This window comes from Mustela nigripes, chromosome X (assembly GCF_022355385.1).
Source record: "Mustela nigripes isolate SB6536 chromosome X, MUSNIG.SB6536, whole genome shotgun sequence".
In the NCBI taxonomy this organism is placed as follows: domain Eukaryota; kingdom Metazoa; phylum Chordata; class Mammalia; order Carnivora; family Mustelidae; genus Mustela; species Mustela nigripes.
Genome location: NC_081575.1, coordinates 78655239 through 78666487, shown reverse-complemented (window position 1 = coordinate 78666487; position 11249 = coordinate 78655239). Strand labels below are relative to the sequence as shown.

Sequence of the window (11249 nt, the reverse complement as noted above, 5' to 3'; positions counted from 1 at the left end):
CAAAGAGAGAGTGAGCACAAGCAGACAGAGTGGAAGGCAGAGTCAGAGGGAGAAGCAGACTCCCTGTGGAGCAAGGAGCCCGATGCGGGACTCGATCCCAGGATGCTGGGATCATGACCTGAGCCGAAGGCAGCTGCTCAACCAACTGAGCCACCCAGGCGTCCCTGTCATGATTTTTGATAGTTCAAAGAGATGTGTTGCCCCATGATAGAATATGAGATATACACCACTTAAGATATAGCCTAACCAATAACTTTAAATTGCTCCATTAAGCTTCTAGCTCTAATTAGAAGTTTAGAGAAAACAGGAAGTAAAGGAATTGCAATGGGCCAAATCTAGAAGGCAAGACATTCTGCAGGACGGCAGGCCTGACCACCTCAACAAGTTAGTGTCACTAACAGAAATAAAATGAAGATTAAAAAAATTAAGGTTCTGTGTTAGAATAACAGAGATTCAGAGGACATAATCAGAAGTAATGCAAGATCTGTAACTAGATTCTGGTTTGCACAAAAATTTTTGAATATGGATTTGGGCATTATATATAAAGGATGAAAATTTACTTACACCGAAAGGTAGACATAGTGACTGAAAAAAACCAAAAAACCCCCCAACCCAACCCAGGTTACACAACAACATATGTAACATCATTTTAGTAAAAAATACATTTTGTATGCATGTGAAGAAAACCACTGAGAGATATGTGGTAGGTAACAGTGATATCTGAGTGGCAGTGATATCTATTTTTGCTCATCTGTAGTTCTCATGATACACATATAATTTTACAATAATAGGTTATTTTTAATTAAGGTGGGGGAAGCTTGGGAAAAAATTATTCATACAGTCTAACTCTGGAGTTTGCAGGACATGAGAAAACTAAGGCCTGAAGAAAGGCAAAGTGTCTTGCTTAACCACGATATTAAGAACTCAGGTTCCCACCTATATCCAAATCATTCCTATCACATTTGTGGCTCACTACTCATCTGACGAAGATACAGGAAATACAAGCAAATGAAGAAATAAAAGCAGCATGACTAAAGAGAGGGCAAAAGCCTGCCACTGGGGTTCAGGAATAACTTTACCTAGACAGGTCCAGACTGTGAGGCACTCTTGCCAGGTCATTAACCAGTCCCTTCTTTAGGAAGAGTCGAATGATGTTGTTCATGCCATTGTGCTGGGTCTTGGCTGTGGCACTGCTGTAGAAGCTGGAGGTGGAGGGGCAGGACTCCATGATAGTACTGATGATACACATCACTGCCTGAAGCCTGGGAGAGAAGTGTGACACCTCTATCATATGAATACTGCCTGTTATTGGTGTCTTCACTAACTCACCTCAGATAACCCTCCGGTGCCCTCAGTATTTCCTTGTGGAAGGAACATTGAAAAAGGTGAGAGCTCACTCCCTGAGTGGTAGCACTTAGTTTTCTTTACACATAATTTAAAAAGTGAGACTGAATAGCCTGTTGAACATCAAGACCTCAGAAATATAATGAAAACATCCCTTTGTTTTTTTCTCTAAGCTGTATCCTCTTCCAAATGTAATCAATACTCTAGGTATCTGGAAGCACTAGAACTACTTGAGAGGACCAGAGGATATACAGTGCCAGTGGGACCAGAACTCTTGTTCAAGTGCAAGGAATCCCATGGACAAGGAATGCAGTAAGGGGATGCTATTGGTTACTAGCACTCCATCAGGCATGGATTTTACCTGGCATGTTTCTCTGTACTCTCAGCCATAGCCAGTGCCCGTCCCAGGGCTGCCTTTACTTCATTCACAAGGGCCACCTGGGCATCTGTGCCACTCCCTGCAGCAGCCAGGCTTGCGAGGAATAAGCGGGCCAGGGCAGGTGTGTCCTTGTCTTCCGCATTCTGGGTATGTGGGAGGAGGTGGTCCAGAACAAAAGCTAGCACACTGCAGTCCTGAAAAGTCATTAACCATGATGTTTACTCACAAGCATAATTATGCCATATTATTTGCATATCAACAAGGTACATATACAGAGATTTGATCCTTCAAGTCATCCTGTCAATTATCAGGTCTACTTTACAGATGAGAAGACCAAGGGTTGAAGGTACATGCTAAGCGAGTAGCAAATCCAGATTTTATGCTTTTAAATCTCATTCATTTCTCATTACACAGTTTAAGCACCTTTACTTACATGTCACTTGGCATTTCTCAAACACTTTTATGTGTGATATTTGACAGAACTGTTCACAGTAAACCTATAGAACAGTTAAGCCAAGTTCAATATCTTCCCCGTCTGACAGACGGGTAATCTGAGGCCCAAAGAAACATGGCCTGCACAAAAAACTTAGCCCATGGAAAGGATTCAAATCCTGATTCATAATTGAGTGCTACAATTCCTTCAGTATTCTATTAAATTGTAATATTTACCAATACCTACAACATGCTAAGGAATGTGGGCTAAAAAGTGGCAGGAGTTCGAACAGTAGTCACAGATATGGATATGCAAACATATTTAATGAAGAGTTACATAAAATAGCAAAAAAGGTCCAACAAGGGAAGGAAACTGAGACTTGTTCCTTCTTTCTAACAATCATTTCTGCCCTGGTAATTCCTTACATTAGAAAGGAACTTAAAGTTCTGTTGTCATTCAAGCAGATTTTGGATCAAAATACATAAATAATTTCATAATTAGAAAGAGATGATGGTTGCACAAACACTTAATGTACTAAATGCAACTCAACTATACACTTAAATGCTTAATTTTATGTAAAATTTGCCTCAATAAAAAAAAAGCACTAAAGAATTGTAAAGTCTAGATAATTAAGTAAGGTAGCCTAGTTAAGATGGAACTTGTTAGAAATAAAAAATTCCCAGTAGTGAATACAATACAAAATTGTATAAATATGTTATGTGACATTATTACTAAAAACTGGAAAAAAAGCTTTGCAATTTGGGAAAGCAGTGTGATGCAGTAAAGAGACTTGGATTTGTAATCAGAGACCTGGGTTCCAATTCTAATCCTGCTCCTCTGCAGCTGACCTTGAGCAAGCTAACCTTTCTGAGCCTTCTCTACTTTTCTGTTAAGGGTGGCAATACCAATCACCTTCCAGTCCTGAGGGAAGGATCATCAATAGCATTTATAAAGCACCTAGGAGTACCCAGTACCACAAGGTCACGTGACATGTATTAAACACATGCTTAATAAATTTACAATTAAATGTCTTATTCCACCAGAAACTACAACTGACGTAGTGATTAAAAACTTTCAAATAAAATTCCTAATGTATGTTTAATACACGTAACTCCACAAAAATACTTGTATCCAGAATATGTGAAGAATTCAATAGAAAACAAGAATACAAGACTTGGACACATCACAGGAGAATATCCAAATGGCCAATAAAGACAAGGATATTTTAACCACAATGCAATACCACTACAAATCCACTCGATCAGCTAAAATGAAAAATGAGAAAAATACCAAGTGTTGGCAAGGAGGTGAAACAACCTGAACTCCCATATACCATGCTTGGTGATAATATAAATTGACACAACCACTCTGGAAACTTTTGGCACCATTTGCTAAAGCTAAAGAGACCAGCAATTCTATTTCTAGGCATATACCACCTAACAGAAACAACACTTGTACAGTTTGATCCTTGAACAACATGGGTTTGAACTGTATGGGCCCACTTATATGCACCTTTTTTTTTTTAAAGTGGAATAAATTTAAAAGTGTAAATATATTTCTTCTTACGATTTTCTTAATCATATTTTCTTTTTTCTAATACATATAGCCATACAAAGTACGTGTTCATTGACTGTTTATGATATTGGGTAAGGCTTCTGGTCAACAGCAGGCTACCAGTAAAGTTTCTGAGGAGTCAAAAGTTATATGCGGATTTTCAACTGCATACATGGAGTGGGGGAAGGGTGTGTTGGCACCCTTAACACTTGTGTGTTGTTCAACGGCCAACTGTGTATGTTCACCAAGACATGTTTAAGAATGGACTGTAGCAACACTACTTTTAATACCTCTAAATGGAAAACCACCTAATTGTCTCTCAGCACTGGAATGGATAAGATTGTGTTACATTTACACAAGGGAACTCTATATAGCGAATAAACTACAACCACACAGAAAAATCAATTTTGCGAACACATTAAACAAAAAAGAATCCAGACACAAAGGAGTATGTACTATAAGATTCCATTTATATGAAGTTGCAAAACTAACCTGTGGCAATAGAACTCAAGATAATGGTGACCTTATAGAAGCTTAAAGGGGAGGGGGAAATGTACAAAGGAATGAAGGGGTAAGCTTTTATGGAATTTGTAACATTTTAATTTGGGTAATGGTCACCTAAGAAAAAGTGATGAATTATTCAGGAACTGTCTATCTTTGTATGTATTTTAAAAACTTGGATTAAAGCCAAAATAGCTTAAAAAATGGCAGCTGCTTTCTTATTCTTTGCCTGCAACATTAATGTCCCCATTCTACTCTCAAAACCTTTACTACTTACTAACCATAAAGTTACAATATGACAACCCAAAACAAGATCCACTTTATGAAAAAAAATTCCCTGGGCACCCCTTTTACATATATGGGAACATCATCTAGTTTCTTAGAGTGCCCTCTCACTTGAAAAATAACTTAAAGATAATTCCGTATCAGGACATACAAAATATGACTTCATTTTTTTCCAAGCTCTGAAAGTGCTTATATTCCATAGTACCAATACTATTAACCACATCAGGTGTCTTAGCACAGGTGCTGAGTACAATTGGAAGATAAACACCCATATTCTTGTTTATTTGGCTTATTCTACAGTCCCCTTAGATACCCTTATGCAAACAAACTACCTTTTCCCTTCAAACCATTTTCTTCTACTAACATAAAAAGGAATGGAAAATCATAAAACATCAAGTCCTTGATTTTGTTTTCTTCCAATTCTTGTCTATTTCTACCTTTAAAATATCTCTTCAACTCACCTATTTTTTCCTGCGACTTCACCAAGATGCTGTATTACCTAGATTGCTATCTAGATCAGATTTTTAACTGCTCTGACTCCAAACCTTGCCTTTTGTAGCTGCCATACTGCAGACCAAGTAGTTTTCTACAAAACAAATTAACAAATGGCACCAACTCACTCCCTGTAATGAGCCTGATAGCACCACATCACTGGAAAATGTCTAACTTCTTCATTGTATCTTAAGAGGCCTCTGCCTGGCAACACTGGGCTAGCATGCATAGGTTCCCAGCAAAGAGTGAGACACATCTGTATCCAAATGTTAACAGTATAAAGCCTCAGACGTACTGGAAATATTACCTCTTTAATCAGCTCAGACTGGCCCACAGTGTAGCTGTAGTTGGCAATCAGGGTAGCAATACCAACATAGGACCTCACCAACTCTGCCAGAAGACGAAGAATAGTGGAGGTGGGCATTAAAGGTTTGCTGCCTTTGCCTTTCTGCTTGCCTTCCTCAGAGGCCCGGTCCCCTTCTTTATCTTTCTTCCCATCCCGAGACTCCTCTGGAGTTGATGCTGTTGAGAAAGAGCCAAACTCTGGTTCAATTTCACGTTGAAATATTGGCAAACATCAAGTCTCAAGTGCAAGGAGAATACTCCTCCTCCTCCACTTTAGGACAATGGTACAAACTGAAAGTCCCCCTCACAATGCAGCAGAAGGACAGATAGCTAAGATGACAGGTACAGCAGGGAGGCTATTCACGTATCTTTTGTCACTCCCCTTCTTTTACACATAGTTTTATGCTCCAGAAATACTGTATACTCCAAAGATGCCTTATACATCTTTTTACCTTTTCCTTCCCACATGTCTCCCTGGCATGCATTTACTTATCTAGCTTAGCTCAAAAGCTGATCTCCTCTATAAATGCTTTCCTGTCTCATCCAGGAATACTGAGAGGCTATTAATCACATGCCCTCTATATTTTATCCCAGCAGTTATATCAAGTACAATGTCTCCTTGCTTAGATCTCAAAGATCTTCTCTATCCAAGGAGCAGCAGCTCTTGGAAGGCATCCTTAAAACTGCTTCCACATGACAATGTTAGAAGGCAAGAATCCACCACATAAACCTTAGAGCTAGAATTGTGTCACTGGCACCAAAGCTCTATAAGCCAGCATGAAAGCCAACAAAAGAAATATATGGGGTGGTTTAAAGAGTACCTCTAAAGGATCGTACCATAGCAACCATTACTTGGTTATGTCAGTTTTATTAATTTTAACATATAGATACCTTTATTTACAGAATACTGAGCTCACCCTTGGGAAAAGTTCATTTAGATAAGTAAATGCGACAATTATGCCTATATTCCCATACCTCCTGCCCAAGACACCCAACCCAGTTTCTTTGTCCTCTCTAGAAATAAGAACAAGAGAAAGTAAACCATTACCTTCTCCTTGGGATGTCCCAGATGTGGATGTCTCAGTGGAGGCACCATCTGCAGCAAAGACCTGACTCTATAGAAGAATATTCATGAGCCATTATTAATTTCAAAGACAATTATCCCTAAATGGTAGGATCCCTTCCCAGGGTACTCATTGTAAATGCTACAGATTATCTTTAGCCGATCTTTTAACCACCTTTACCTGCTATATACTATAATCTGTGGGAATCAATCATTATAAACAGTGACTGGGAGATTGGGGAGCGAGGACAGGGAAAAATGAGAATGAAAAATCAATTTAAGGAAATGTTTCCAATCCAAACAGAGACAAATCCCAGGGACACCCTAAATTTATTTTCATTTTTAGGCAACAGATAATTGACAGGTATATCAAAATCAGTACCTTTGAAATTTCCCAAGCATAACCCTAAATATGGAGAACACATAGGTATTGGAAAGGGAAAAGGAAATAGGAGGTTGGAATTGACTTACATTAATGGAAAAACCTGACTGTGTATCAAAGTCACTGCTCTGACGAGTAAGTGACCGGTACTGCTGGTATACATCATCACCCATGTCTTGTAGGAGTTGGCCAACCTCTTGGGTCATACCCCCAGGTTTAGGGTCAGATTTCTCTGCTAGAAAAGCAAACAAAAACAAAACTCACCTGTAACTGTGCAACGTCAATGCCTATTTGGCAGCTTGGTCAATTTTGCTCCAACTTACCGTGACTATTTATATGGTGGTATTGCCAGGCTTTCACTTAAGAGGAGAAATGTAGTATAATCAAAAGAGCATGGATGAAAGGCTCATTCTTTCACTAACTAGTTTTGTGACCACAGGCAATCTACTTGGTCTGTTCAACTTTCCTCAGCTGTCATTGAGCTTAAATGAACATAGGCAGTATTATGCCTAATGTAACGGGGGTCAATAAATGTTTGCCCTGGTTATATAGCTAAATTATTTTTGGGGGTTGGGGAAGATATGAGGTGGAGTAAAGGTTCTATGGTTGTAGAAGAAACAAGGAGCTCTTTACAGATCAGAGTGCTGAATGGATGAAAAGCATCAAAGACTCAGATTTTCTTGACATAGTAAAGACTATATTCATCAATTTTTGGCAATTCTGTGAGACCTATTAAAGAAATATGTCCCAAATAAAATCCAGAAGGATATGACTGAATGAAAGCCGAGGTTCCAAGTAATTCATTCATGACTTTCCCAGTACTTACAAGGAGCACCTTAGCTAGGAATAAAGGTGGATTGAGATGGTGCTCTCAAAGGTCAGGAAGCCTAACTACACCTTCTAATACTGATCCCAGTTTTTTGGGAGATAAAGATGTTTTTGTTTCTGAGAATGAAAATATTAGAGACTCCTTGGTATTTATTTTTCTGTCCACAAGATACTATCTCCTCTTTAATCTTTTTTTATTCTTTCCTCTGTATGGGATGGACTCTTGTATGTCAGCATTCTCCTCATCTCCTCTTAAATGATAATTTAAGACTTACTTTAGAAACCACCTGTTCTAAGAAACTTTCCTACAGGCCCCAACCCCCACCAAGTCAGGTGCCTTGCTCTAGGATTCACCACTACTTTGCCATCTGTCATAATGTATGACCACTAGTTTTTTCAGAAAAGGACATATGTTTTATTCATCTTGATTCCCAGTACATGGGCACATAGTGAGTGCTCATTAAGACTAAGTTGGTTGAAATATCCAGGCAAAGTGCCCAGACTTCTGAGGTACGGTAGCTACATACCTTCCTCTGGAGCATGGTATGCAGCCAGGGCATTCAGCATATCATAGATCACCTCCTTGATAGTATCAGGAATGACAGGCAGAGGCGAGGGCTTCAAAGGGGTTGTCTTTACCAGCTGTACAGCATTAGGACCTTTAATTCTAAGATTCTCAAATTCATCATCTGAAGCTAAGCCAAAGTGAGACAGAGAAAAATCAGTCAACAGTGAACCAGTACCTATACTTGGTTGGGGATAAAGACTCAGAAGGGGGCTTGTATAACCTGTAAGCTTGGGACAGGTGGCCATTTACAAATAATGTTCAAGTAGCCTATTAGAAAATCTGGCTTTTACTTTCTCTAAATCTCACAGGATTTATTAGAGCAGTACAAAATAGTAAATAGAATACAGGCAAAAAAGAGTACGCCTTTTGCCTGGTGCCTAGATGGCTCAGTCGGTTAAGTGTCTGACTCTTGATTTTAGCTCAGGTCATGATCTCGGGGTCATGAGATTGAGCCTCACATAATCAGGCTCCATGCTCAGCTGGCAATCTGCTTCTCGGCACCATCCCCCACCCCCGCCATGCAAATGAACAAACAAATAAAACTTTAAAGAAAAAAAAAGAATACAGTCTTTGTAATTGGGGAGACTTCGTTCTGAAACCTAGTTCTATTAGAGGATAATGGCCAAATTACTTCAATAAACCTGAATTAAAAAAATTTTTTTAATTCCTAAAATTTTAGGTTTAAATGAGATCGCACATGAGAAATTCTCAGCACAGAGAGCCAGGTACATATCTTAGGCTCCCAAGATAAAAGAGTCCCCTTCCCAACCTACCTTTTATTTTATTTTTTTTTTAAATTTTTATTTATTTTTTTATTTTTTATTTTTAAAGATTTTTTAAAATTTATTTATCAGAGAGAGAGGGAGAAAGCGAGCACAGGCAGACAGAATGGCAGGCAGAGGCAGAGGGAGAAGCAGGCTCCCTGCTGAGCAAGGAGCCCGATGTGGGACTCGATCCCAGGACGCTGGGATCACGACCTGAGCCCCGAAGGCAGCTGCTTAACCAACTGAGCCACCCAGGCATCCCCTACCTTTTATTTTAAAAAGAAAACCCACAACCCTACAGAAAAGTTTAAAGGTTAGAATAAATAATACCCATACTTTTCATCTAGAATCAACATTTGTCTATCCATAAATATATTTACCTGCACTTAAGATTGGGGATATTTTCCTACATAACCACAATACCATCATAACACCCAAGACATTTAATAAAGATATAATTATCTGACTACACATAGTCAGTATTCAAATTTCTCTCAATCTCTTTATTGGGTCCAGAATCCCATCAAGGTCGGTAGTTCTTTCTAGTTTCCTTTTACCACCTAGAGTAACCTTGCATTTTTTCTCCTTTAGAACATTAACAGAACATTAATTCTTTTGAAGAGTCTAGGTTGGCTGCCTTACAGAATATCTCACAATTTGCATTTAGTTGTTTCCTTGTAATTGAATATAGGTTGGACATTTTGAGCAAGAACACACTGATACTGCATACTCCCTACTGCATCAGGTGAGTCGTCACATGTCTACCTGTCCATCAATTACCACTCTCTCTGTAAACCATTCACAGTGTATAGAAGCTCTGTTGTCACACCAAGACAAATTCTTTGAAGGCAAGGACTAAATTGAATGAGACCTTGCTTTCTCTGGCAGGGATTACCACAGGGCAAGTAAGAGGCTACTGAAGTACCTCTGAATTGGCCCACATGACCGATCAGTTAATGTCCCAACACTTGCCTACCAAAGAGGCTTTCCAAGTTACAGGTCTCTTCACAGAAAATCTCAGGGGTTATACTAGGCCATAGACTTCAATATCTCAAAGGCCAGGGTAAGGGGAAACTCACCAGTTCCCGACCCTCGAGGGGCTGGAAGGGCAATGCGGATACAGCAGTTGGCTACTTCTGTGAAAATGTCTGGATTGCGGCACGCAGCTGGCCCAAGGACACGAAGGATGTAGTTAATCTCCCGAGAACCAAGGCTGCCAGATACAACACCAGAGGTAGTGCTACCAGCTCCACTTGTAGCTGCTGAGCGAACCACCTTGTAAAGAGAAGAAACACTGCTGATAAGACCACTTTTCAAAAATACAATTGCATTCAAAAAAGAGTTACCAAGGTTTTTTAAATACTATCCAAACTCTGCCTCAAGACAATAGATGACAGCTTTAGATTTTTGAGAAAAGATGCACTTGGTCTTTTAAGTCCCACTCCTTCCTGATTATAAAAAAAAGTCACAGTATTCAGCATATCCCCAAACTATCAATTATTACACCAGATGGCATGTGATCTTCATAGAAATTGGCAAATATATCTAGACCACTGATCATCCATATAAATTATAGCTCTCATATGTAAGTGCCAGCTCCTAGCCTTCCCAAATGCTGTCCCAATTTTAAGCCAGAATGGTTCAAATTCTAAAAATATGCAATACTGATATCTTGGTGTTTAAGAACAAAATTAGACATTTTCTTTATGTCTCAATCATCAGTCTCAGATAGCCACAGGAAATATCAAACTATTTACAGACCGTTTGCTCTGATACTACAGGGCTTACACATCATACTTTTCATCTTCTTATAAAAGGACTCATCAATCAATAGAAAATACAGGAAAGAATAAAGAAAATAACTCCACTGTATTTTCCATTATTTATTCCTTTGTCAACTGTTCACAAACATCTTTTGGAATCTTAATGCTTTTCTTACCAAATCAGTCATGCTCTTTAAGTTTAACTTATTAACCCCTTTATCTTGCCTGTAAGGCTACAATAATAAACTCTCATTTTTTAAATACAAAGAAGTGTAATTTCATTATAAAGAATATGCTATAATTTATCCAGTCCTCTGCTGGACATCTGATCTCATTTCTTGTTATTACAACCAATTCTACAGTGAACAATCTATATGTACCTTGGCATACTTGACTTTAACTATCAAATAAATTCTTAGCCACAGAATTTCTAGGTCAAAGGATATCTTAAACTGACAGTACCAAATTGCCCTCCAATGTGGCTGCACTAATTTCCACTCCTACCAAAAGTAAGAGTATGCCTGGTTGTCCACACCCACACCTGCAAT

At 38.9% G+C, this 11249-nt stretch overlaps 1 protein-coding gene across 1 annotated transcript in view; it reads right to left on the bottom strand.

Annotated features, from left to right (window-relative positions):
- The window catches only part of HUWE1 (HECT, UBA and WWE domain containing E3 ubiquitin protein ligase 1), a 170831-nt gene that overhangs the window by 28548 nt on the left and 131034 nt on the right, over positions 1 to 11249 (bottom strand). Inside the window, exons 44-50 of the mRNA XM_059385249.1 lie at positions 10018 to 10213; positions 8134 to 8301; positions 6868 to 7013; positions 6382 to 6448; positions 5296 to 5510; positions 1706 to 1917; positions 1080 to 1262 (exon numbers count right to left, since the gene is read on the bottom strand). Coding sequence (XP_059241232.1) covers positions 1080 to 1262; positions 1706 to 1917; positions 5296 to 5510; positions 6382 to 6448; positions 6868 to 7013; positions 8134 to 8301; positions 10018 to 10213 — 1187 coding nt within the window. The remainder of the gene's footprint in view (positions 1 to 1079; positions 1263 to 1705; positions 1918 to 5295; positions 5511 to 6381; positions 6449 to 6867; positions 7014 to 8133; positions 8302 to 10017; positions 10214 to 11249) is intronic.